Source organism: Polypterus senegalus, chromosome 1 (assembly GCF_016835505.1).
Source record: "Polypterus senegalus isolate Bchr_013 chromosome 1, ASM1683550v1, whole genome shotgun sequence".
Lineage (NCBI taxonomy): Eukaryota > Metazoa > Chordata > Cladistia > Polypteriformes > Polypteridae > Polypterus > Polypterus senegalus.
Window position 1 is genome coordinate 92,548,070 of NC_053154.1, and position 27,057 is coordinate 92,575,126.

Here is a 27,057-nt window from a genome sequence, read left to right on the forward strand (position 1 = left end):
CATTTTTGAGATACAGAACAGAAAGAGAAATACTCACACACATTACCATAGGGAGAACATTCAAACTTGCTACACGCAGTGCCCAGACCAGGATTTAAACCCAGGACTCTGTAACTATGAAGCAGTGGAACTAACCTTTATGCCAACATGCTTTTTAAGATGATATTCTTATTATTTGTTAACCAACATATTCTAGTTCACATAATATGAACAGGCTAGGATTTGATTCAGAGATCGTCTAAATCATTAGACTACGCTGTCAACAATGTAGAGAAATGTTTTTCCTGTGACCCCCCTCTTAGAGTGCAGTTGCCTGGTGTGCATATTGCAGTGGGTGTATATTAAATGTGAACAATTTATTTAACAAGGGCAGGTTCTCACAGATCCATAAAGTGACAGTTATGGCATACAAGAGTGAGAAATCTTAGTAACCGTAGTAAACCTTAACAGAGGAGCATTAGAAAACTGGAAAAAATCTGATTAAAAAAAGATAGTGGGACTAGGAATGTAAGAATATTCATCAGTAACATCATCACCAGCACCCCACAGTGGCCCCATTATGTTATGCTAAGATTTTTTTTACTACTTTTACCATTTATTAGGGTTGGCAACTAGACCAACGGCTTTGGTAAAATGATACTATGAAGAAGGTGGTACAGGTTGTGGACTACACAAAGACAATTTTTAGCATTCCATCATAGTGTGGCTGCAATGAAGATGCTGGTTTAAATCACAGGATTTTTTTTTTGCTAGATCTGTGGTCATGATTTGGGTGGGTAACCCAGGTGCAAGATGAATTTGTGTGAGCAAAGAGGTTGATGATATGATGCTTTATATCCTGCAAGCTGTTTAAAAAGGGAAAGAGAGAGATGATTTGTTCTTTGAAGGTGAGCTTTGATGACTTTTATTTGCAATTTTCGCTGTGTGAATAGCAGCTCGGAGCACACCAGTGATTATTGTGGAATGCCTGAAATGCTTTAGTGAAAGACTTTGTGTAACCCTGGGGTGGACCATAGTAAGGCTGGCTGCCACACCAGGTGTCTACTTTGTAATTCACTGCTAAGGCAAAGATTTAGCAATTACAAGCACTTTCACTGATCCTGTTATGTCTCATTGCTGACTTTTTCGTTACCTGTGTGTTTTATGTATTATTGATAGCCGCTAAATGTACAAGTATGTAATAAAATTCTTTTTGATTGAGCATCTAATTACTATACATATCTGCTGTTATGTAAATGTGTAGCCTGAACTTTTTTTCTCGATTTGTGTCATCAGCAAACTCTCAGTTTATAAGCCACAGGTTCATGGAGTGAGATCGCTGTCAAAAATAACATAATTTATGACAAATTTACATTTCATATGAATTATGCTTGCGCTTCTCAAAATTACGCTTGCTTCTGAAAATTACAAGTACAGTTCTCAAACATGAACAAACTCAAACTGCAGAGACAGAGCTCAGGGGGCAGGCTGCAGTGTTCTGAAGGGTATACACGTACATGGGGTTAGACTTTCAGACCCACCCATGTCACGTTATCTGTGTTTGCATAGTTAGATGTGGGCAGCTCAGAGTTTGTCGCAATGACCTAAAACATCATCAGATTTTCACTCAAGTCCTAAAAGTAGATAAAGAGAAACCAGTTAAACAAATGAGACAAAAATATTATACTTGGTCATTTATTTATTGAGGCAAATGATCGAATATTACATATTTGTGAGTGGCAAAAGTATGTGAACCTCTAGGATTAGCATTTAGTGTTAGTTTGAAGGTGAAATTAGAGTCAGGTGGTTTCAATCAATGGGATGACAATCAGGTGTGAGTGGGCACCCTGTGTTATTGAAAGAACAGGGATCTATCACAGTCTGCTCTTCACAACACATGTTTGTGGAAGTGAATCGTGGCACGAACAAAGGAGATTTCTGAGGACCTCAGAAAAAGAGTTGGTGATGCTCATCAGGCTGGAAAAAGTTGAAAAACCATCTGTAAAGAGTTTGAACTCCACCAATCCACAGTCAGACAGATTGTGTACAAATGGAGGAAAGTCAAGACCATCGTTATCCTCCCCAGGAATGGTCGACCAACAAAGATCACTCCAAGAGCAAGGCGTGTAAGAGTCGGCGAGGTCACAAAGGACCCCAGGGTAACTTCTAAGCAACTGAAGGCCTCTCTCACATTGGCTCATGTTCATGAGTCCACCATCAGGAGAACACTGAACATCAATGGTGTGCATGGCAGGGTTGCAAGGAGAAAGCCACTGCTCTCCAAAAAAAACATTGCTGCTCGTCTGCAGTTTGCTAAAGATCACGTGGACAAACCAGAAGGCTATTGGAAGAAAGTTTTGTGGACGGATGAGACCAAAATAGAACTTTTTGGTGTAAATGAAAAGCGTTATGTTTGGAGAAAGGAAAACTGCTATACTGCTCAAAAATGTAAAGGAACACCTTTTATTCAGAGTATAGCATCAAGTCAATGAAACTTCTGGGGGGTTGTTAATCAGATCCAGCTGCTTTGGTGTTAATGAAATTAGCAACAGGTGCACTAGAGGGGCAACAATGAGACAACCCCCAAAACAGGAAGAGTGGAGGCCACTGACATTTTTCCCTCCTCCGGATGAGTACTGCCAGAGCCCTACAAAGTGACCTCCAGCAGGCCACTGGTGTGAATGTCTCTGACCAAACAATAAGAATCAGACTTCATGAGGGTGGCCTGAAGGCCTAGCCATCCTAGTGGGCTCTGTGCTCACTGACCGGCACTGTGGAGCTCGATTAGCATTTGCCATAGAATACCAGAATTGGCAGTTCCACCACTGGTGCCCTGTGCTTTTCACAGATGAGATCAGGTTCACCCTGAGCACATGTGACAGATGTGAAAGGGTCTGGAGAAGCCATGGAGAACGTTATGCTGCATGAAACATTGTTCAGCATGAACGGTTTGGAGGTGGGTCAGTGATGATCTGGGAAGGCATATCCATAGAGGGACGCACAGACCTCTACAGGCTAGACAATGGCACCTTGACTGCCATTAAGTATCGGGATGAAATCCTTGGACCCATTGTCAAACCCTAGGCTGGTGCACGACAATGCCTGGCCTCATGTGCCGAGAGAATGCAGGCAGTTCCTGGAGGATGAAGGAATTGATACCATTGACAGGCCCCCATGCTCGCCTGACCTAAATCCAATAGAACTCTGGGACATTATGTTTTGGTCCATCCGACGCCGCCAGGTTGCACCTAAGACTGTCCAGGAACTCAGTGATGCCCTGGTCTAGATCTGGAAGATCTCCCAGAACACCATCCCATCCGTCGTCTCATTAGGAGCATGCTCATATGTTCTCAGGCATGCATACAAGCATGTGGGGGCATACAAACTACTGAGTACGATTTTGAGTTGCTGCAATGAAATTTCGGCAAAATGGACTAGCCTGCCTCATCATTTTTTCACTTTGATTTTCAGGGTGTCTTTTGAATTCACCTCTCTATAGGTTGATAATTTTAATTTCCATCAAACGATGTGGCACCCTTTCTTTCCTAACACATTCATTTCAGTATAGATATCCAGCATGATTTTTTTCCCATTGAGATCTGATGTGTTTTCAAAGTGTTCCTTTCATTTTTTTTGAGCACTTTATATATTGTCACAAGAACAAGACATGGACAGATAAAGAGTTGGGGCAGCCACCCGTATATTGTGGTATCCTGGCTGCAAAAGTCGTTTTTCTTCTCAAACACAAAGCACTGAAGTGCATACAACCGAGTCCAAAACAAGACTGAGGAAACAAAGGAAAAGGGGCAGGTTTTAAAGGGGAAGACAGGAAGTGAGGTCATATGGATCTGGCACGTGGTCTTCCACCATTGGTTTGTAGCCGGAGGTGACATCAGAGGGACTGGAGCTGGTGTGGCCGACTTCCATTGGCTCAGTCCCGGAAGTGATGTCAGGAGAGCCAGTTGAAATCCCCCGGGGATGGTCTACAGGCAAGGGAGAAAAAGAGTCAGTGCACTCTGCCACACCCGGCATGCCTCCGAACTGCCTTCACTCAAGCCCTTTAGCTGCCTCCCATGCGCACGTGTGTGACAATATATATATACTAGGCTGACCCGCCTTTTAATGCGACCGACATTTAAGTTGACCACTTCTTAAGGCAATTCAATATGTAGATCAATTTGATATTTTATACAAACTCATTAATTTGGTTATATTGCATTTGAGCGGTATGACTTTTAATACTCGTAGTTTCTGTTATTTTTGTGATGAAATTTAAACTTTTTTTCTATATTGAGGTCGCCCTTTTGAACCCCCCCTAATATTTACTACGCGGCGAGGCATTTGTACTCCATCAACATTAATTATTTCCAGAGACATAATTTTGTCTATTTTTCCAGCGCATCGCGCACAAAAGCAAGGAGCGATGGGAGCACCAGAACTCTGCTCACATCATGTCGCTTCGTACCTCAAGCTGCAAGTAGTAAGTCTGTGATAAGCGGAATACCACTACACTTTCCACTCACGGGACGGAAGGACAATCCCGACCGCTTTTATATAGTAAGAGAGAAGAAGATATCGCACAGTCTGGAGTAGAAAATCATCTTTTACCTGGAAAAACGAAACTACAAATCCCATCGTGCATTGCAAAATGGATGGGGTGTGTGTGAAACTCCACGCCTGCGTAGCATTCACGGTACGGAAGGACAATCCTGACCGCTTTTATATAGAAGGATATATATATATATATATATATATATATATATATATATATATATATATATATATATATATATATATATATATATATATATATATATATATATATATATATATATATATATATATATATATATATATATATATATATATATATATACTGTATATATATATATACTACTTTATATACAGACTACTTTCATCTCATTTTCTTCTTCTGCATTTTGCATTATGCAATGTGCATTATTTGCATTATGGTGGAACCTCGGTTCACGACCATAATTCGTTCCAATGGTCGTAACCCATTTGGTCGTGAACCGAAGTAATTTCCTCCACAGGATTTTATGTAAATATAATTAATCCATTCCAGACAGTATGAACTGTATGTAAATATATTTTTTAAAGTTTTTAAGCACAAATATAGTTAATCATACCATAGAATGCACAGCGTAATAGTAAACTAAATGTAAAAACATTGAATAACACTGAGAAAACCTTGAACAACAGAGAAAACTAACACTACAAGAGTTTGCGCTATAGCGCTATGAACCGCTCGCTAAAAACACTTTTTTTAATGAGTTTTAAGCACTGGGAAAAAATGAACATTTGAAAAATCCATAATTTAATAAACCACCAAGAAAAGTAACATTGCAGCAATGCATGCTACGAACCGATCGCTGTAAATAGAAGTGAAAACAAAAACAAGCCCGATGCATTCTTTAACTGCCTTCTGCGTCCAGCCCTCTCTCTCACTGGCTCGCTCCCTGTCTGCGCGCGCCTGTGTGTGTGTCTCTCTCGAGAATGCCTGTGTGTGTGTGTGTCTCTCTCCCGCGCGCCTGTGTGTGTGTCTCGCTCTCGCTCGCCCGCTGCAAATGGAACACACAGGGAGAGACTGAACACGTGCGGAAATCGTCGGCATGCACAAACCGAAAGGGAAACTGGCTTGTTCGTATACCGAGTGTGTGGTCGTGAACAGATGCAAAAGTTTGGTCGGAAACCGATTTGTACATGTTCCGAGACATTCGTGAACCGAGGTTCCACTGTATTTGCGTGACACATGATTAAAGCATTGTCACAGTCGAAGGGCTAAGGATGTAGATTTAATGTTGCTTCTGTGTTTAGTAGCCATTTCATGATGAGGAAAATAGTGTGGCATAGTGGCTGTAGTGTAAGTATCATGTTGAGTCCCCACTGATTCCCTAGAGCTCCATTATTATTTTAGTGTCCGCTGTCAGAAAGTTAAAACAATTGATTGTATTGGATATAACAATCTGGGAGTGGCATTTCTTAAAATAAAGTTTGCCTTTTAAGCATGGTGACAGGGCTTTTACTTTTTGTTTGGCATTTGGAAAAAGAGTAAGTGATCATATGAATTACAAAGCAACCTTTACAGTACTTTGTGTAGTACTTATTTTCAGTGAACACCATTCCAAGGCACGTTAAAAGTCAATTTATAAATTTTACATTTGGAGCCCTAAAAGATTAAGTAATTTTTGTGGGATCACACTGTGATAAAGATGCAAGACTTGAATTCAAAACCTTGTGCTTTGCAGCCTAATGCTGTAGCCAGCTAGGTCACACTGACTTTATTCCAATAACTGGTATGTTCTTTCTTGATATCCAGCTTACTGTCTTTATTGGTCTGTCTTTTTCCTCAGAAGCAAAATTAGAGATAGTTTTTTCCACATGTTTGTCCGAGCATTTCCTTTGCAGTAGCGTATTTGGCTGTTGTGAACATCTCGGACCCGGACACAGACTGGCAGACACCAAATGTCTCAAACCACATACAATTATTTACAACCCCTTTTCCCCTACCACAAACAGTGCAGCAATCACCACTAAAAGTACTCTAGACCTCTTTCTCTTTCTTCAGCCGCCTCCAACTCCTCACTCGCAAGCTCTGTCCTCTTCCACCCAACTCCGGCTTCCCGAATGGAGTGAGGCGGCCCTTTTTATAGCACTTAAGTGCTCCAGGTGCTCCACAATTAACATCTGGCAACACTTCTGGGTGTGGCGGAAGTGCTGCAAACCACAGTTCTGGAGCGGTCCAGGCACTCCCTTGTGGTGGCCACGTCCCTCCATAGGGTTGAATTTCCAAGCTCTGTGACCCCCATGTGGTCCAGGGAAGATACTGCTCTTTTCTCAGTCCTTCCCTTCTTCCAGTGTCCTGGTGGGGCAAGGTCCCAGAACATTTGTCACACTGTACATTGGTGGGATATATTGGCAAAAATAAGTATGTTTATTTACTCACATTTGGATTCCTGTTTAGTAAGGAATAAGGAACAGTCCCTGATTAGTCACTAGCCCTGAAGGATTAATGAAGACAGAGAGGTATAAGCAGCGCCGGCCTATCTGCTGATCTGAAATGTCGAGATGCAGTTAGATTTATTGGACATGAATTAATATTTTTGTCCAAATAGATAATGTGGAATGAACAAAATTGTCAGGTCTGAAAAAAATCCGCAAGATTCAAAAGCTCTTTCCTGTGTGTATATTATATGATGGCCTCTTACCTATCATGTTTATCTTTAGATATGGATTGACTGAAGTGAAATGATAGTTTCCCTGGTGCTACACCTACGTTTTTTTACTTAGTTTTTAAGTAAACTGACTAATGTCTATGTTATTGATCCACTGCATTTGCTTCTACAGGGATTTTGTGGAATTTGTCCTCAAAAGAAGATCTGAAAGAGAAACTAGCTATTACATCCCTCAGTGACCTCACTAAAAATATTGTAAAGCCTCTGACTGCGCAGAACAGTACAGGGAGGATTTGTCAAAATGCCTCTGAAGCAGAAATCTTCTGTAATACCACTGGCTGTCTCAGGTATTGGGATATTTGATTACAGTTCATTCCAGTTCAGTTTATTTTTCTCATTATTTTTGTGTTTAAATCCTTGTTAATATTTTTTAGATATCTGTATTCACTCATCATTGAAAATGTATATTCTAGGCAGTTATCCAATAGTGGTGCAAATTTAGGAGTGGCTGCTAACAACTACCACAAACTACTGCACATACCACAAAGCAAGAAAGTAAAAAAAAAAAAAGTATTGACAGCTTTGTGATGCCTGGGGTTGCCCATAAGAGGCATCATTTATCCTCACACCCAGACAGCGATAGTCAAGATAGACTAGTGCTATAAAGACACACAACAACAATATAGGTGCTCAACAGTGCTCTGTGCTTTTTATTCCAAACAAAAAAATCCAACAAAGACACCAACCTAAAAGCCAAAAGGTGGAGTGCAAAATCTTTCAATAAAAAACAAATTGCCCTTTTTATAGCGCACCTGGAAGTGCTCCAGGTGCTCCACAAAAACACAGATAAAAACACATAAAAACACAGATATGTACTAAGGAATTTGAAGCCAATAAATGATCAGTAATATCAAAGGTAAAATCACGGTAAGAATCTGTCTTTTAGCTCCTCTTCCCATTGCTGCTCTTTCTGTCTCTCCTTCTCTCCCTCCCTCCTCACTCGTCTCTTCTCTCTCTCTCTCTCTCTCTCCATTCACCCATCTCCCAGATAGATATGGGCAGAGACAAAGATTCCCATCTAGACCACCTGTTTGTTGGCATCCACAACCATATGCTGAGCCAGAATCTCTTGTCATGCAACCATTCCTTGGCATTTGCAGGACCTCTTGGAGCATATGATCACCCCTGTTCTCTGCTTTTCAGCATGAGTGATTCTCCTTTGTGGAGTATCCCCTAACTGCTTTGCCACGTTGTCACTTCACAGGTTACCTCTGGAGTCTTTATTTTTTATGTTCTCATCAATCTCAATTCTTTTTCTTTCTTTTTTCTCTTCTCCCTTTTTCTTTCCCTGAATTGCACTTCTCAGGCTCTCTTTATATTATTGCTTTCATTAACGACCCATGGAAACCCGCTGAACTGAGTGCATTTGCACATGAATGCGTGATCAGTCAACTTCTCTATCAAACACTTTGGGGTCACATGGCATTGCCACAGCAGATACCTCCACCCACCAAACCTGAGCTGCACTTATTTTTAAAAGGAAACGTGCACTGCCGCAGACCACTTACTCACTTCTCTATAAACTTGTTTTAAAAAATTACTTCATAGGATCTTTTTTTTATGCAATAACAGCATTAGATGCCTTCAAAGTTTATTTTTATGTTGCCTTCCTATAGTAAACACTATTACATGGTATTTTACAGCTCTATAGTATATTTTATTTAGTAAATGAACAAGTAAATCCAGTTTAAAAACTATTTGGTAACCACAACAGATAGAAGTTGACACAGTACAACACAATTTCAATGGTTATGGGTAGTTCAAACATGTACAGCGCAATGCTCTGCCAACATCGTTGTTGATGCCAAGGTCAAAACAACATGGACTCTTTTCTGCAGGATTGCACCATTGTTGAGTAACATATTGTAGTGAGATTTCTTTGCACAGATGGAGTAAAGCCTGCAGAAATTCATTGAAGCATATTGTCTCAGTTCAGAATTGAAAACACATGGCTCAATGAAAAGTTTCTGAATGTGCAGAAAGGTTTAAAGCAGGAAGAACAAGCTTGATCTGGTCAACCATCAAGATCACACATACAAGCCCACATCGACATGTTGAATGCCTTCATTCAACTCTGTCTGCTGTTGCTGCACATTTGAATATCAGCTATGAATCTGTACATGCCATAGTGCAGGATGGCTTGGGGTACTGAAAAGTGAGTGTAACATGGGCAACCAAACAGATTACTGATCTGTAAGTCAATATCTGTTTGTGAATTTCAGTAGGTTTCACTCCCTCTGCCCAATGAATTGTCACTATGGTGTGTTGTTCAGCAATGGTGCAGTCCCGCAGCAGAACGTCCATGTTCATTTGACCTTCAAATAGCCAAACGACAGAGTGCTGTGCTGTGTATGTTCAAACTACCAATAAGTTGTACTTGGTCAACTTCTATCCGTTGCGGTTAACGCATCATTTTTAAATTGCCTTTACTTTTTCATTTACACTTGTAAAATTATAGTTAGAACACGTACAAGTTAAGTGAGTTACTCAAGGTCACAGTGTAACTTGGAAATGGGAATTGAGCCAGCAGTCTCATATTTTAAAGGCTACTTTGTTAGTTCCTAGGCTACACTGTCTGCTTTTAGAAGATAGTTGTGGGAGGAAGTGAGCAAAAGTTAAGCAGCTTATAAGGGCACTAGAAATATAACAATAATTAAAAGAATGAGACATCTTGTCATGTCAGAGAGGGTGAATGCAGTATTTCTAAATATTAGAAAATTAAAAGCAGCTTTGTGAGCTGGGCATAGGGCAACTGGAATCATTAATGTTTTCTGTTACAATAGAAACCTGAGCTCAGTGAGTGACAACATACGAAACCGCATGCGAGATTCTTCAGAACTGGTGGACTCACTGATCAGATACATGCAGGATTCAGTGGAAAACGGCAAGACAGAGGAAAAGGTGACTGGTGATAGAGGATGGCTTGTTGTCACATATGTCTTCAATTTTATATATGTGCTTTGGTGCCTGTTAATTATTTGTGAAATTACTGCAAATGAATGCAAGAGCAGGGCATCATTGTTGTGATGACTTCTGTTTTACAGGGATTGGAGAATGTTGTGTGCATACTAAGAAACCTCTCCTTCAACCTCTACACTGAGCTCCCACCATCAGTTTTATTGAAGTTGGACGGACCAACAAGGCGTGAAGAAGGAAATTCAAAGAAAAGTGACACCATTGGCTGTTTTACGCCCCAAAGCAAGAAAGCCAAGCAGGTAAGCCTTATGAGAGTCCCCTTGACTGCTGTGCCCAGTCTTTTTTTTTTTTTTCCTTTTTATTAATTTTATTGCAATCCATACAAAGCAATCAAGTTTTACAAAAGAAAAATTGAGTTAAGAACAGATCGATCCCCACCCCTGAGAGAGAGAGCAAGCCAAACGGCGTAAAATTTAAGGCTTGTAAACATACCTAAATTAATAAATTCTCTGTGCTTTATGGGCTTATTTTACCAGTTCAAGTACCAAGCTCAATTCTTCAACTGAGCCTACTTGATTTCTGATTTGCTCCACTAAAGATGAATCTAGCTTCTAATAATGCTCATCCACTTGCACATTTTAGCCATCAACAGAAGTGATAGTGTACTATCGCCTGTCACATACCATCACCAGTGTTATTACTTTCAAACTACCATCATGCACCAGTTCCATGAACTTTATATCTCAAAGTTTCTCAAAAGCATCCCTTCTTTACACAAACACTACTGCCTGTTCAGCTCCCCTGAATCCCTTTTACATTACATATCATAGTCTGATCCACTGATCAGATATATGAAGTCAGTTAACCTTTAGTGAATTTTGGGATGCATTCCATATAGCTAATAATCAATGGTTTGTGAAATTCCTTTATCCAACAATGATTTTTTTCCACTTTGAACAGAAACAAGGCACAGATCTGTACACATTCTCCGAGATAAGCAAGGAACCCATAGGAAGGGAATGGCTCTGGCACCCTAACATTATTGAAATCTATAATAAGCTCCTACAAAAATGTGAGATCAACAACACAACTCGAGAAGCAGCTGCTGGAGCTCTGCAGAACATCACTGCTGGAGATAAGAGGGTTGGTAATACTACTTACTATCTTATATGTTATTCAGTATGGGCATGATACAGTCTGTGTAATGAACAGTTTTCTGTTTATTTTGTTGTGTTCTGGGATACGATTAGCACAAATGAAACTAATAAATAGTTTTTTTAAAAAGCATCATTTTGTACTTTAAGTAGTAGAAATAGATTTATAGTCTTTTGGCAGTAAATAAAGCAGAAAATGAAATGTGACTTATCTTCAATAAAGTTCAACTTCATTTTAGTCTTCTCAGACAACAAAATCCAAAAGCATCTTCTTCAGAGCTGCTGTTATAGAGGGGCGGGGACACCACATTTGAGACTGAACGGAAAGACGGGAACCCTATAACTGAGGAAAAGCAAATTGCATTAAGACGATTTTTACTATTGTGGGATATGAGAGTTGCATGTTAAGGCAGACAACATGCAGCTGGTCATGTACTGTATGTCTCTGACTAATGTTTTAGTGATTTTCTGTGTTTTTCTTCAAAACAAAACCTTTTCTGGAGAGTGAAGGTGCAGTGATTTTTGCGCATTGTATATTTGCTTTGATATGTATTTCAAAATTGAATTTGGTTACATCTTCATATATTCATTAAAACGCTACATGTGTTTGGTTCTACTTCTGGTGAGTCTTGTATTTTTGTTTTGTATTTATTTACCTTTTAAATTGTTTTTGTGAGTCACTTGATTTTCCTTTAATTTTTTTGGTGGTGTTACTTACTGAAACACTGCACCCACTAGAAACAAACTGCAAGCCTTATTTTTCTAATGATTTTTTTTTTGTCTTCAGTGGGCAGGTGTCCTGAGCCGAGTAGCTTTGGAGCAGCACAGGATCTTACCAACTGTCCTAGATAGCCTGAGAACTAACAATGAGCAGGAACTGCGATCTGTGACAGGTTTCCTAAGGAATCTGTCACGTCATGCTCCTAACAAAGATGACTTTGGTAAGGCTGAGCAATCTGGTTAGGATGAGTCATGACCAGTGGAATCTTCATTGAGTCTTATTCCTTCATCTCTTTTCATATTGAATGTGTGAAATTCACCACCTTCAAGAGAATTGTCTAATTTCTCACACTTAAGAAAATCACAGCTGCAGCAGAAATACCTGAAATGACACAGTGCCTTTACACTGTTATACCATATCTCATAGAGCTTGTCTTATATTTATATTCTCTCAGTTTACAGCCTATTTATTTAATTACAGAACCACAGGCAACCAGAGCCTGATCTGACAGCATTAGGCAAGAACCAACTCTAAAATGGGATGCCAGTTGATTAGAGAATACTCTCTTGGAAGAATTTGAAATTTAATGATGTGATATAGAGCTTAACAATCAAGCTGTGTAATGCAGCATGGTGTTACATTTAAAGACAGGGATCAGTTTCTGCTTAAGCAGTGAGCAGTGATTGAAATTAATTCTGTTTGCTCCCACTGGTTAACTCTGATTTGTTTTTGTTTGTTTTGTCAGCTACTAAGGTGGTGAATAACCTCATTGCAAAGCTGCCAAATGACAGCAGGCAGGATCAGCCATCTGTTGATGTCATCATGAATATCTGTGCCACACTCAACAATTTAGTAGCCAATTCCTCGATGGCAGCCCGTGATATTGTATATTTTGATGGTGTGAATAAACTGGTAGACATCAAGAGAAACAAAAGCAGGTACGATCATTGCAACAGATTCCCAATACCGAAGCAGTGCTAAGGAGCAGGGTTGCCCTCAGAATAACTGCAGGCCTTCAAACCTGAAGATGGCTGATACTGTAAATTAAAGCATCAGCAGAATTCTCTGGTAGTTAACTAACTGTGAAATGTGAAGAAAGTGACCCACTTGGTCTGTTAAATCTTGGGTATAATTTAAAATTACTTATGATTTGTTGACATAATATTGTAGTGGAGAGGAAAAAAATTCCTAAGCTAATTTCAGGACTGTGGAGTATGAACTATGAAGAAAGACTGAGGAATTTAGCTTTTTCAGTTTGAATTAACTGAGATTAAGAGTTGATGAAGTAAAATTGTTGAAAGTTGTGTAGTGAATTAGTATGGTGTATTCAAACTGTTATTTTATAAGAACATTGGGCTCAAAAATGGAAACTTGCTATGGGTAAATTTTGAACAAACAAGGAAACATTTTTTTCTTCATAAAGAGAAACAGACACATGGAATAAATTACCAAGTAGTGTGGTAGACAGTAGGGCAACATGAACCTTCAAAATTTGAGTTAATGTAATTTTGTAGAAATTAGTTAAAACAGGATTGACAAGAATTTTTTGACTGAATGACCTGTTCTTGTCAAAATTGTTCAGATGTTCTAATGGAGAATACTCAGTCTAAAATATCCTTTCACTCTAGTCTGATCATCTTTTTCACACATTCTTGGACTGGGAACTATGTTTTTCTAAAAATCACATTAAAATCCTGTAACGGGTACTAATCTTTAGTGCTGAGTGTGGTCTCCTTTTGCCTATGACAAAAGATGAAATGAGGTGATGTGATGGTAAAGGAATAGCCTATGCTGGGGTCTGAGCATCGACACAGAACATATGAATTGACTAGAAAACAACTTATTTGTTTTTAGCCCTGGCAGAGAGAAGGCAGCAGATGCAGCCAACACAGTCCTGTCCAACATGCTACGCTACACCAAACTGCACCGTGATTTAAAAAAGGTAAGTAGTATGGTATACTCTATGTGCTCTGCTCTGTCTGTCACACCAAGACAGCTGCTACTCAGAATTGGCTGGTGGTTTCTACAGGTACGGCCTGTTCCTTTTGTCATCATGACTGTCCATCTGCACTGTAGAAAACATTGTTCTCAAAGTTGTATCATAAACTCTTCTTGCACCTCAGCAACCAGATATTTCTACTTAAAACTAGAATCAGATTTATTTTAGACTGAAATGGTGCCCTCAATGGTAGTCAAATGGCATCCTAAGGCAGTGCCACATTCCTCACTTTTTTCATGTAAACACGTTTGTGTATTTTATATTTCTGTCTTATTTCCTCAGTAGGACAGTTTAAAAAACTGTGTAAGAGCAGTAGGTATATACACCCAAGTGCATGCTTCAAAATACTATTCATGTTTAAATTTTCTGAACCTACTTTTTCCATGACATGGTTGCTGAGAGCTGGATGTTATCCGGCACTATTAAATACCAGGTAAGAAAACTTTGCAAGGAATGCAAGTCTGTTATAGGGCACACTTGCACTTAACAGTCAGACCTATTTGTAAAAGCCCAATTAAGAACTACCCTCCAACCTTCTGTGTACATCTTTAGGATGTGGGAGGACACTGGGGAAAACTCACTTGGAGAAGTGACTGGGCCAGAATTTGAACCCCACCTCCTGGAGCCGTGAAGTAGAGGCCCTGACCTTAGTACCGTCATGCCACCCATTCTGTAGCCTTTATATTCATAACAAACCCACCAGTTATATACTTAAACATTATTTTGTGATATTTTGCTTTCCTGTCTCTGCTAAGCCTCCGTGCTCTCTGGAAAGCCAGGAAAACATAACCTGTTATGTGAAATGAGGAACCTCCTTTAGTCCTCCCCCACCTCAGCAGTATTGTCTGTTTGCTAGGAAGGACCTTGGTTGCCATGGAGGCAGCTCCACCTCAGCCTGAGGGCTCTTTTTACACAGGGAATTTGCAGGCGGCTCCTGTGACATGCATTCCCTAGCCAAGCAGGCTCACCTAGCCCTGTCAGGCAAGTTGTAGGGGGAGGGAGTAAGGCAATAGCAGGCGCCCATGTGTTTGACTTGTTGACGTTTGCATTAGTCCCTGATCCAGAACAACTTGCTCTGCCCATGATCCTGTAATGCTATGTTCATCTGAAAGAAATGGCACATCATTTAGCTCCTGTGAAATAATTTCTTCTGTATGCGGCAACACTTACCACTCATAGATGGCCTTCCCATTCACAAAACCTTTCCTCTACATCTGAAACTGTGCAGCCAGGAGTATAAAATGGACAGGCATTGTTCACTCTACAAGCTTTTGAACCTGAATCCAAGATTTGGCTTTATATTAACTGCAGTTGCTCACCAGACACTGACCCCTGTATATGAAGCACTTCTGCTGAAGTTGCAGCCTGTGTGTCATCTTTCCCTCCACTCTTTGTAAATAGATGATTACCACTGAATGACCTGTACCTGCTTAGAATTGCATCAGATTTCATCCACTTACTGTAGATCATCTCTTCTCTCAATTACATTTATGGTTAGGACAGCAGAATGTATGGCCTCAGCTTAGTCTTCATCATGACTACATGGTGTTTTAAAGTAACATAAATGTTAGGGAAATTATGATTTGGAGCCATTTTACCAACAAAAAATGGTGTGAAAAATAAACAGTTTCCCCAAAAGTTATCAAAAGCTACAATTAATCAAAGCAATGCCATTTTTACACCATAATTGTAGAAACTGAAGTTGTTGGGTTTTAAGGGTATCATCAAATTGGTGATGGAATTGAAGTTTAGCGTAAACAACAAACACTGGTTTTTGAGCAACAGATGTCCACAACAAGTGACAGTGTGCTTTTCTGGGGAAGCCAAAAATTGTTTTGTTAGGAAAGTGTGAAGGTATAGCCCACCAGTCATTTCAGATGTGATCAGGAGCAATAATTAGAACAGAGTCATTATGAATGTGGTACACTGGAGGTTCGTCCAAGGGTTCTCTAATTTTCCTTTTTTTCCTTCTTTTACAGAAAGGATTCCATAAACGTGATCTTTTAGATTAAACTCAACAAACACAAAGCCCTTCCTTTTGAAAATATCAGTGTTGTGGTTGCCTTGAAAAAGGACCCAAAAATATACTCATATGTTTTTCTTTCTACCACCCACCCATGACAAGCTCCATCCACTCAGACGTCACATTAACCTCCAAAATTGCAACCCATGTTGTCCCACATCAGCTGTGTTCCACCTCTTTGAGTCCATGGGAATGACTGAATTAGATATCTTCACAAGACCGTGAGATTAATTCTCCAGAAGAGAATACAACAGAAGGTCTCAGATTGCACAGCTCCTTTTAATGTTCTCAAAATGATGACACGAGTAAGGATTGTTAATGAATTGGCGAAGACCAGCATAAACTGGAGCGTGACACTATCACTGATTGAGCCTGCCTAGGATGTGCTATTTTTAAGAATTTCCAGGTGGCCTTACATTTGGGAGGTTTGATAAGCTGAAAACAACATTACAATGGTCTTTCATTATGCTGGAGACAATCTTTCCTTTACACGAGCATCATACAGCACTAACTGTCCTCTGTTGGGATTATCATCTTGGATTATTCAAGTAACACCTTTTATATTTTAAGAGCTTCTGTAGAAAGCCAATTCCCCCCCTGGGGGCAAATAGAGTTCTATCTAATCTATGGTGACTGTGGACCTACGGCCAGTCTAGGAGGTACACCTGAGGGACTGCTTCTCAATGAGTAGCACAGTGAGACCTGTGGACTTGGATTTGAGATAATGTGGCATGCACTATGTCTATCATCACAAAGAAGTTTGGCTTCACTGGACAATGCAGGATGTTCTGCATGTAGGCAGGTATCTCGAAATATTTGTGTTTCATCAGTGGGACTGGCAACTTTAGACACTGGAGTTTCACCTACAACAGGATTGGCATTCTGAGAGAAAGTTGGCTTCTCATTAGAGGTGGCCACTCATGTTAGGCAAATGTGTTTTAGTTCATCCACCTGCTGAAAAAACTGCCTTGCATTATGGTCAGCAGTTGAAATTTATTTAAATTTCAGTGAAAAATTCAGTAATTGTAAGTCTTCACAGTCGTGTTTGTAGTTTAAACAATTTGCAAACATTATTTTTTTCATCTTTTTCTGGATAGCTGATTCAAAAGCCATGAAACCTGGACATGTTCCCACTTGATCCAGTTTCCTTTTGAACAGCTATCATAAAAATACTCTTCTTGCTTTTGGAATGTTAATTTTTTCTCATGTTTTTAAATAAGAATTATTTTTGCAATTCTGTATTTTTTAAGAAAGACGAATAGAGCATAAAAATAATTTAGTGCCTTTAAGTAGTGGTACACAAATTGTGAGGCTTCTACATAATAAATGGGAAAAAACCCTTGAACTGTGTATTTATGGAGCGAGAGGCCTGCTCTTTCTGCTCCATGTCTGAGTGTGTGTGAGTGTGGCAGAGAGGTCCGGTTTTGCACACATTAAGCTGTGACAGAAGCACTTACAGTACATGACCATTTTTTTTTTTTTTAGTTCCCAGCTTTATTTTTAACACTGTGTCTGAAGCTTGTGGTGCTTAGGTAGCAGTAGACATGAATCCTTGTATGCATGTATTGTGTGTGGAGGGGCGTAAACGGAGGTTTAGTTTACTTTTGTGTGATGAACTGACTTGTGTTATGCAAAAAACTTCAAGATGTTTATATCAAGTATTCTGAGTAAACAGCATAGCTATTGTTATAGCTATCTTATTAACTGTTTCATTTATGATTTATGTTGGTGGTGAGCAGAAAAAATTAAATTTTTCAAAGATGTCCATGTCTGTGTGTGTCTGTTTCAGCATGCTAAAAGTGTATGGAGCTAGAGAGTGCTGCTTACAATCTGGGCTTTGTTTTACTGTATATGGGGCTACCATGATACAAGTAATACCACACATGGCATTCTCAAACCCATCCTATTCAGCAGTACAGGGGCCTATCCCAGCAGCATGAGGCACAAGGCAGAAACCAACCCGGGAGAGGGCACCACTCATTCTCAGAGAGCACTTAAACACAGGGGGCCAATTTACAGTCATCAATGAACCATGAACAAACAGCAGGTCTGCTCACCGCTTGAAGTGCTGCGTGTGTGTGTGTGAGGTGTTTTGATATATACTGTAGCGGCCCATCAAAGGAACTTGCGTACCATAACTTACATGAAGGTGAGTAAAGTCATTGGAAGGGGCTGGACAAGCATTAGTGGGGACTGGAGGGCAAACTGTTGTGGTCAGATAAAATGGAATAGCTGACGCTAGAGGTCGTCTTTTTGTCTTGTTGCCTTGTGTCTGTTGTCAGCAAATGGTGCCTCGAAGTCCTCCTGAAGGGACTGCATGGTATCTGTTATGACCCCATAGCGATGAAAGTGGCGGTAAATCTGGTGGGCTGGATGTTGGTTTATTTGTATGTGTGTGTGTGTCTAATTTTGAAATCCTTTTGCTTTCTCAACTACAACCTATTGAAGGAAGAATGGAAATAATTTGAGTTATTGTTTTTTTCTTCTAATTTTAATTTTATTGTTTAACTCATTCACCACTGGAAATAAACTTTGAAGAATCTGGTTGATGGACTGCACTGAAGTTCGATACTGATATCACTTTCTTAATAAAGAACTTCAGCTCTCTCTACCACCCAGGTTTGTCTTTGGTTATAAACTACAACAGGGGTCCTCACGGTTCTGGAGGGCCACAGTGGCTGCAAGTTTTTGTTCCAACTTACTTGCTTCCAGAGAAGTCATTTATTGTTGATGAAGCACTTATTGCTCAAGTGACATTGCTGTGCTTCATTTACATTGTCTTACTTGTTAGGATTTTGACCCGTTAACTACTTATTTTAGTCTTAAACAGCTGCATTCACAGTGTTTAACTGTGATGCAAATGACAAAGGAACCCTCAGTTCTACATCTTGATTGTCTCCATTTCCAACTGTCTGGTGTAATAAAGTTCTCAGAAGAAAACTGAAGGGAGAGGGAGGAACTGAAAATTTCTCATCTGTTTTAGGCTTCAGATCATTTGGATGATATCATTAGTAAGGAAAAACAATCAACGATTTAAGAATGGCCCGACATTGCAGAGTTAAAACACTAACAAGCCATGATATTAAATAAGATGTTATTGACAAGGAGTGTTTTCTAATAAAGCAACTGAGTTGGAACAGAAACCTGCTACCACTGCGGCCCACCAGGACCGTGATTCAGGACCCCTGAACTACAAGATACCCCATCATTAGGGTGGAGCAAGGAAAGTGGTTGGCATGAGCAATCACACGATTTGAATTATTTTTCATTTTTTCTGACCTTATCCTGTATTCTTTTTTCACTTTTTTCTTTCTTTCGGATACATGTAGAATTCAGTTTTGTCACTTGAAAATGTATTAAACATTCTTAAAAATGTTCAACGTCTTCCTGCAACACCATTATTAATTTTGAGTTCTGCCAGTTTTTAACTACTTTGTTTTTCATTTCTATGGTTTTGTTGCCCAAAGTTAATTGGGCAACAAATTGGGATTTGATTGGGATTTGATAATTGGGAGTGTGTGTTGTGTGACATCATCAAGGTGACAGTGTAAAGGTCGCAGCGATACACTTCCAGGTCATTCAAGATTGGATTCAATCCTGAGAGTTAGCGAGCATAGACATATATAGACAGACGCCGCATTCACTGTGTTTCTCTAAAAAGTGCCATTTAAACTAATACAGGTAGACGTGGACACTGGGTTTTCTGATGAAAAAACAATAACGTCTAAAACAGTATCGTTTACATACAACAAATTTTGGTGAATCGTTTCAATGCAATTATTTATATCCATTTATACACTAATAATGGAAATTATTAAATAATGATAATAATTATTAAATAATTCATCCCATATAAGTAACATTTCTCGGACTGCCTTCTTCCATCTCTGAAACATTTCTAGACTTTGTCTTGTTCTTACGCAACACAGTACTGAAGTATTGGTTAATGCCCGAGTCACCTCACGTATAGATTACTGTAATGCTATTCTATCTGGTATCCCAAAAAAACGTATCCATCGCTTATAACTTCTTCAAAATTCTGCTGCCAGGATAATAACCTGTTGTTCTAAATCCACTGAACATATTACACCGATTCTCTCTCAACTTCACTGGCTCCCTGATAACTACAGAATACAATACAAAATACTGCTCTTAACATTTAAAGCTCCCCCTACCTCACTGATCTCCAGACTTACACTCCTCTCGCTCACTCATATTCTGTAATTTGAGAGTATTTAGTCTGGCAATATGGTGCAGCCTTAGTTAGTGGAAGACAGACACAACTAAAGACATGAGCATAAAATGATGGTTGTAAATTTCAAACTGTGTTTCCTCAATGTGCTCTTTGAGAAAAAACACATCATCTGAACCAATCTCATCCTAAACAAACTGATTGATCAAAGCTTGCCCTAATGTCGACTGTCGGATAACACGCTCAGCTGCTTTGACCACCTTGACTGTACCCTTCAGAAGGAATCATCAGACCTCCTTTGTTTTTTAATGTGAGCAAGTGGTAGCTATGATCATATGATGCCGGCACAGCATCTGTTACCAAACTAGCACGGCACACATCACAGGACAGCTTTCTCAAAATCTGTCTATGGGCTACCTCCCACTACTTCCTGAGGTGAATTTCTCTGGGAAACCTTCAAAGTTTGAGAAATGTTAACAGCCAACAACAATCTATATAGTTAGTGACTAAATATGTTTAGCCAAAACTTTGTCTGGAGGTTCACTTGAGCACATAAATGCATAGCTTTGCTAGCTTAGCCTGGTGTAGCTAAAGTTAAGATTATAAAATGGGATTTTCTAATGGACAAATATAACTAAAACAATTGTTCAGCCTTACCTATGAAATGTAATCCCTGTGATCTGGTTTGGAACGTACAGCGGTTTGTACAATCCCAAGCAGCACATGCGTGAGGCATCTTTATCCATTACTTCACTCCACAGCAGTGCCACTCGCAATATGGCAATGACGTTAACGTACGATGCTGCTGGTCATGCGGCATCTAGTAATTCTATGTCTATGTTAGCGAGTGCCTTTCTCTAGTGGTCTGATCTTTGTCAACGGTTTTTCAACCATAATTTCTGGTTATCATTTTGGCCTCGATAACAGATTCTGGTAGCAAACCTAAATATAACTTCTGATCTTCTGGTCCCAGCCAAAAAAGATTTTGCTTCCTTCCACAGAAGCATAATTTGCTCAATAAAAGTCAAGCTACAAACCAACCTCCCTGTCCTGTACTGGTCCCGATATAATCTGCTCACCCGAGATATGAAAGTCAAAGTAACAAAACTCTGATGGGCACCGGCATGAATAAGCAGATAATTGGAATCTGAGACGCCCAGTTGATTCAAAATTAAATGAAATGGAAAAATACAGAATTCAGAAATTGCACATTGTGATCACAAGAAAAGTTAATGATATGCCAAGCTCTCAAATTATGGCCTACCTGTACAGAATGTGGAGTTACACCTTGTAGGATGCAGACATCCATCCATTATCCAACCCGCTATATCCTAACTACAGGGTAATGGGGGTCTGCTGGCATGAATCATACAGAAACATTTTCTTGTTTCAATATAAATGGTCTGTTAAATGCTGTAAGAAATGTCCTTGATTTACTTTTAATCTTGCTAACATGGTGATTGGTTACTCTAAAGAGTGTCCCACCATGGACTGATGTCCCATACAGGTTTGGTCCCTGATTTCTTATTGGTATGGGGTTCAGAAATATGGATTAGATGATGCAAGGATGGATGGAATTAAAGCAGCCCTATCACCTACTATAAGGAAGTAGCAAGATTTTATGTATTAATATTCCTCTTTTGTAACTCGTATCATAGAGAAAATATGTGTGCAAAAAAGTGTACACAATAGTGCAAAACATTTGTATGCGGGTGTAAATTTCAACGAAATGATGATCATCAGAAGTGGACAGATCTTTCATACAAATTGACGGTGCGGAATTTTGATCCCTAGGATGGCAATGCATTTGTGAAACTTGTTATATTTTTCAAGCAATATCTTTGTCCATAAAGAGACGTTTTACAGAAGAACAGTTTGAGCCACAAAAATGCTGCCCCCAACTATCATATGCGTAGTAAGTGCACACTGTACAAGAATACTGACCACTTAACTGTTGTTAACATGGGTAGTAAACATACACACATATATACGTGTATACCGTATGTACTGGTGTGGATCAAAACCCATCCCTGCTACTGCAAAGAGAGACAAGCCAAGAAGGATCACAGCAAGACCTTCTGTCCCTGTATGTCACTCCTTATTTATATGTAGCAAAATAAGTGGTGTGCAGGTCTTTATGTTATAATGGAGTAAAACAGCTGCAGAGTAAATTGACTTGGCAGAGCTAATGAGATGGTGATGATTTATTCCTGTGGCTTACTTTATCTGTTACTACTGAGCTCTTAATCTCTAAATTATTTGGTTACACTTGCTGTAATTTCTAAAGTGGTTGGGTGGCACTGCTCCAAATTTCATGTCATAATAAACTTACTATTTTTTTCCATATCAAAGAAATTGCTTATTACATCTACTTTCTATCCATCCATTTCCCATAATGAGAACATGGCAGGAACCAGGCCTGGGAAGGACACTGGTCCCTCTTAAGGTACACTCACATGGGCAGCCATAATTAAGTCAGCAAGCACAGGAAAATCTACTCAGGGTGCATTCCAGCATAGAAATGACCCAGGCACCTCAGCATGTGCTGAGAAGAAGCCCCAGTAGTACTTCAGGCTGCCCTTTGTATCTACCATTCATTCATTTATCGTGCAATCCTGGGCGTGTGTGTATGGAAGTCATATAAAGTGCATTTTTGTGACGGTTTGCACCGGGGGCTGATCAGGGTGGATAATCACTCTTATTCTGTTTGTAAAACAGCCACAGGGTCCAAAGGTAAACAGACTAGAAAACCAATGTGGGGCGTAAAGTAGGCAATCAAGCTGGTGACTCAGATCTCTCTCTGCCTCATACTGTCTCACTCTGTGTCAATGTGCTGTGACCGCTGGGAACACCGGAAAACCGAGAAAAAATGTGAGGCTTTGTTTTTCTTTCAGTCCAGCCCTTCTGACTTGTTTATCTTATAACAGAAGTAAAAGGGTTTTCGACCCCTCTGACTTCTGTTCTTCAAGGGTGCCTGGAGATAATCCTCAGGAAAAGTTCCTGTCCTGTGGCTAAGGTCAAGTAAAGAAGTTATCCACCTTCACCTGTGATCTTCTATATCTCTCTTCAGGGCGTAACAGTAAGGGGTGGTCCTAAGATATCCTTGAGGACCTTCTTAGACTCTCCTTTCTTGGGCATGTCCACTTCCATTTCCTTTCAGCAATGAGAAGAGGAGCGGCCCTGAAATGCTTGGAGATGACAGCTTCTCTGTCAGGGATGTCTCCTGTAATCCCAGGGTGGACAGTTCATGGAGATGAAGCTATGACATGCACACACACACTTATATACATACATATATATATATATATATATATATATATATATATATATATATATATATATATATATATATACATATATATATACACATCTACTCTGTATGTATAAAATCTTAAGCCCAAAAGTGCAACGATTTTATGTGATGTTTTCATGTCACGTTTTTTGTTTTTGGCTTATTTTAAAACCTACGTATATATGTTTGGTATCATTCTTTTCAGAATTTATCGAACTTTAATGTGATGTTCTTAGATCTTCAGATTCTTATTCCATTTTTAAATTATAAACTAAAATATCAAGAAAGTCTTGGTTTATAAGAATGTCAGTTAAAACTAATGGATCGTTTATTTAGTCTCTTATAAAATACTTATCGAGTATAGTGGACCTTAGCTTAATGGAAATACTCCAATCGGTAAGAGAGTAAATATTTTATTCTCATTTCATGATTTTTTACTCTGTTAAATAATAATTCATTTTTCTTTTACATATTTATAGAATTATGTGATTTTGACTCGAATAAATAATCATTTTTCTTTTGTATATTTACAGATGTTACAAATATTCTAGCTGCAGCTGGGGGTTGGGCACCGAAGGCGCCGGGGGGCTTGCCCTCCTAGTGTGTGTGTATATAGATATAGGATAAAGGAAGGATTCATACCTAGTCAGGAGGCCATAATGGAAGGAGTAGGCAGGCAAAGAAGCCCACCAGGAGCAGCTCATTCCTCCCACACAACAGGTGGCAGTGTTCCTCAAGGCTGGACCACTTAAGGACCTCTACAAGGTGGCATGTGAGTTGAAGTCTAATGATGCAGTCCTGTGGGGGTCTTTGTCGACTGTCAGAGTGTGCCAGCAGGAAAGGAGTCCCCTAGTTTGTGTATGACCCGGAACTGCTTCAAAGAACTGAGACAGGAAGCTGGAAGCAGTTCCCAGGTCAACTATAAATGAGGGCTCACTGCCTCATTTGATTTGTATTGTGTATTATAATTGATCTTTCCATGGGTGATTATTGATTTTGTAAATATCTTTTATTTATCCCAGAGTTGTGTTTGGTATTACTGTGTCTGCGGTGTCTCCTGGTGGGTGAGTGTATTGGGGGTTCAGAGCAGAATGACGTAGCCAGGAAGAGTTGTGAGGCAGCACATGTGCTAACTGCTCTTCCTCTTCTAGCTCAGGTGTGGAACAGGACTCCAGTGAGGAGTACTGGACCTCTACATGTCTCTGGAAGTCCGCTTCCTCCGGCACTAGGTCCATATAAACACCACATTGGATGGAAGCTGGTGTTCAGTTCCAGGTTTGCGACTATTGAAGCTGCATCAGATAGCAGGAGCGCCAAAGTAAACAGCCTAAAAACACAGCAACGACCAGCTCTTCCTTTTTTGTTACATTATTACCTATGCAGCTAGAAAATTGCAGCTGGGATCCCAGGAAGACCCCAAAACTTCACAATGTCATGTCACCTTATATAAACTGTATATGCCATGGGCAGGAAAGATCCCTAGAGGTGTTTCTTGGACGGAATGAGCCTGAGGCTAAAAGTGCTCCAAGACAGCGCCCTCCTGCAAGCAATGGAAGGGATTTTCCATGATATCATCCATTGCCACTATCCTCTGTTCTACAACAGCTTCAAGTTTATGATAAGTTTGTTTAGGCTTTGTGCATCTTTTGAATTACAGCTGCTTCTCCAGGAGGTCACAGTGTATAACAATACACTGGCTACTATGGACTGGTGAAACATCTCCTGCAGCTTGCTGTGTACATCAAAAGATGTGAGCTCAGCTCAGGCCACTGTGTTGTAAGACCACTTCAGTTTGCTGCCAGGTACTTGTAGCTTAGCCATCACTTTCACGTCCGCGCCCCAATGCCGACTGGTCTCAGAGGCACCTTTGGCACACTGAAGTCCACCACCAGCTCTTTTGTCATCTTGCTTATGTTGAGTTGCAGTTGGTTCTTCGTGCACCACAAGACGACGTCCTTCACAAATCTCTGGTACTCCGACTCGTCTCCTTTATTAATGTAGCCTATGATGGAGGAGTCATCTGAGAATTTCTGTAGATGTCAAGTGCCGGTATTGTACTGGACATCTTGTGTAGAGGGTAAACAGGATGGGAGTCAGGACAGTTCCCTGAGGTACCCCACACATGACCATTTCTGACACACAGTTCCTATGAAAAAAAGGACCAGTTATAAATAACACAACCCGATTACAAAGGAATGGCGTGGTGCTGAAGGGGTTGCTCCCTCATGTTTCCAGAGTCTTGGATTGAAATTCAGGCCTGGTTGACCGTCAGAAAGGTCCCCCCCATGTCTCCAAGAACTTTTCTAAAGGTACTCTGAACTGGACACTTTAAATAAGTGAGCCCTACAATGGACTGGTTTCCTGACTCTGGACTTGCACCCGATGCTACCAGCAAATTGAGACAATGCTGAGGAGGACATTGACTCAACTGTCTGGAACTTCAGCCTTGCTGAGCAAACACTGTCACTCTGTCTCTTCGTCATCGATACTCCCTGTCCACCTAGGAGTGAGTAATGCGGCTGCTTTTATGAGTTTTATGCCTTTAAACCCAAGTCTGGCGAGCAGGGTGCGGATTTCACAACATTGAACTGTTTCTTGTCTCCTCCTTTCGACAGCAGGGTGGGGCCTTGCAAGGCTGAGAACGTGATTTATGTTCACATGGTAAAATCTCATGATCTCGTGTGTGTTTGTGTGTGTGTGTGTGCGTGTGTGTGCACTGACCCTGCCCTCCTTACCTGGAGGAGCCTGCAGCCATGTGACTCATACTACTCTCTCTGTGGGGACGTTTTACTGGACTTCAGTGACAGTGATAAATTAGCCCCCAGGGTGGGTGAGTCTTGAACACACTGGCGCTTTACCGTCTAAATAAAGAGATAAACCTCCGCCATCTTCTGTATTGGAGTGTTGCCTCACTTTTCAAACTGGAAGGAGTTTAGGGGCGAAGTGGTAACGCTTGATCTTTCCAAGCTTGGCCCACCTTGTTCCCTGCAGCATCCACCCTGACCTTGATCCAGATGTTCTGTGCCAAGTCTTACAACCCAGCCCTACACTCCCACCACACCCAGTGCTTATGTAACATCTGAGTCAATTCACGTGATTCTTTGCCCTCCCTAACTGAGTTCTCTCTAATAAAAGAAGAACAAACAGACGTGTGCCTGTATTTTACAGTTTTATGACCTCACAGCACTTCTAATGGCTTTCAGTTTTGGAGTTGTCTCGAGTCGTCAGGAGACTTGTGCAGACACGCAGAGCGCTCATCGACACCTTTGGCATGGCGTACACAGCTGCATTAGTAAATTACATGGCTCAGACAGCTGTTTCACGCGGGATGCCACTTTAAATGTGGTCAGCTGAATGACTCCCAGCACCAGCCCCTCCTGGCTTGGAGGCCCAACATGAAACCCGGTCCGCACCCAAGACATGCTGCAGCATGTGAGGACTGCCAGCTGCGTCAGGTCGCTTTTTCCCCTTATTGGTTTTGGAACTTCTTCCCACTCTCTCTCGTCTTATTAATGGGAGGCACAC

General features: G+C 40.3%; 1 protein-coding gene across 2 annotated transcripts in view; it reads left to right on the top strand.

The window, feature by feature from the left end:
* Nucleotides 1-17,811, top strand: part of pkp3b (plakophilin 3b) — a 61,005-nt gene extending 43,194 nt beyond the window's left edge. For both annotated transcript variants that reach the window (XM_039753414.1, XM_039753406.1), the window contains 8 exons: nucleotides 7,348-7,522; nucleotides 10,019-10,136; nucleotides 10,280-10,450; nucleotides 11,112-11,294; nucleotides 12,093-12,246; nucleotides 12,772-12,964; nucleotides 13,881-13,968; nucleotides 16,005-17,811. In XM_039753414.1, the coding sequence (XP_039609348.1) occupies nucleotides 7,348-7,522; nucleotides 10,019-10,136; nucleotides 10,280-10,450; nucleotides 11,112-11,294; nucleotides 12,093-12,246; nucleotides 12,772-12,964; nucleotides 13,881-13,968; nucleotides 16,005-16,037 (1,115 nt within the window). In that variant the 3' untranslated portion in view covers nucleotides 16,038-17,811. The remainder of the gene's footprint in view (nucleotides 1-7,347; nucleotides 7,523-10,018; nucleotides 10,137-10,279; nucleotides 10,451-11,111; nucleotides 11,295-12,092; nucleotides 12,247-12,771; nucleotides 12,965-13,880; nucleotides 13,969-16,004) is intronic.
* Nucleotides 17,812-27,057: the final 9,246 nt, after the last annotated feature.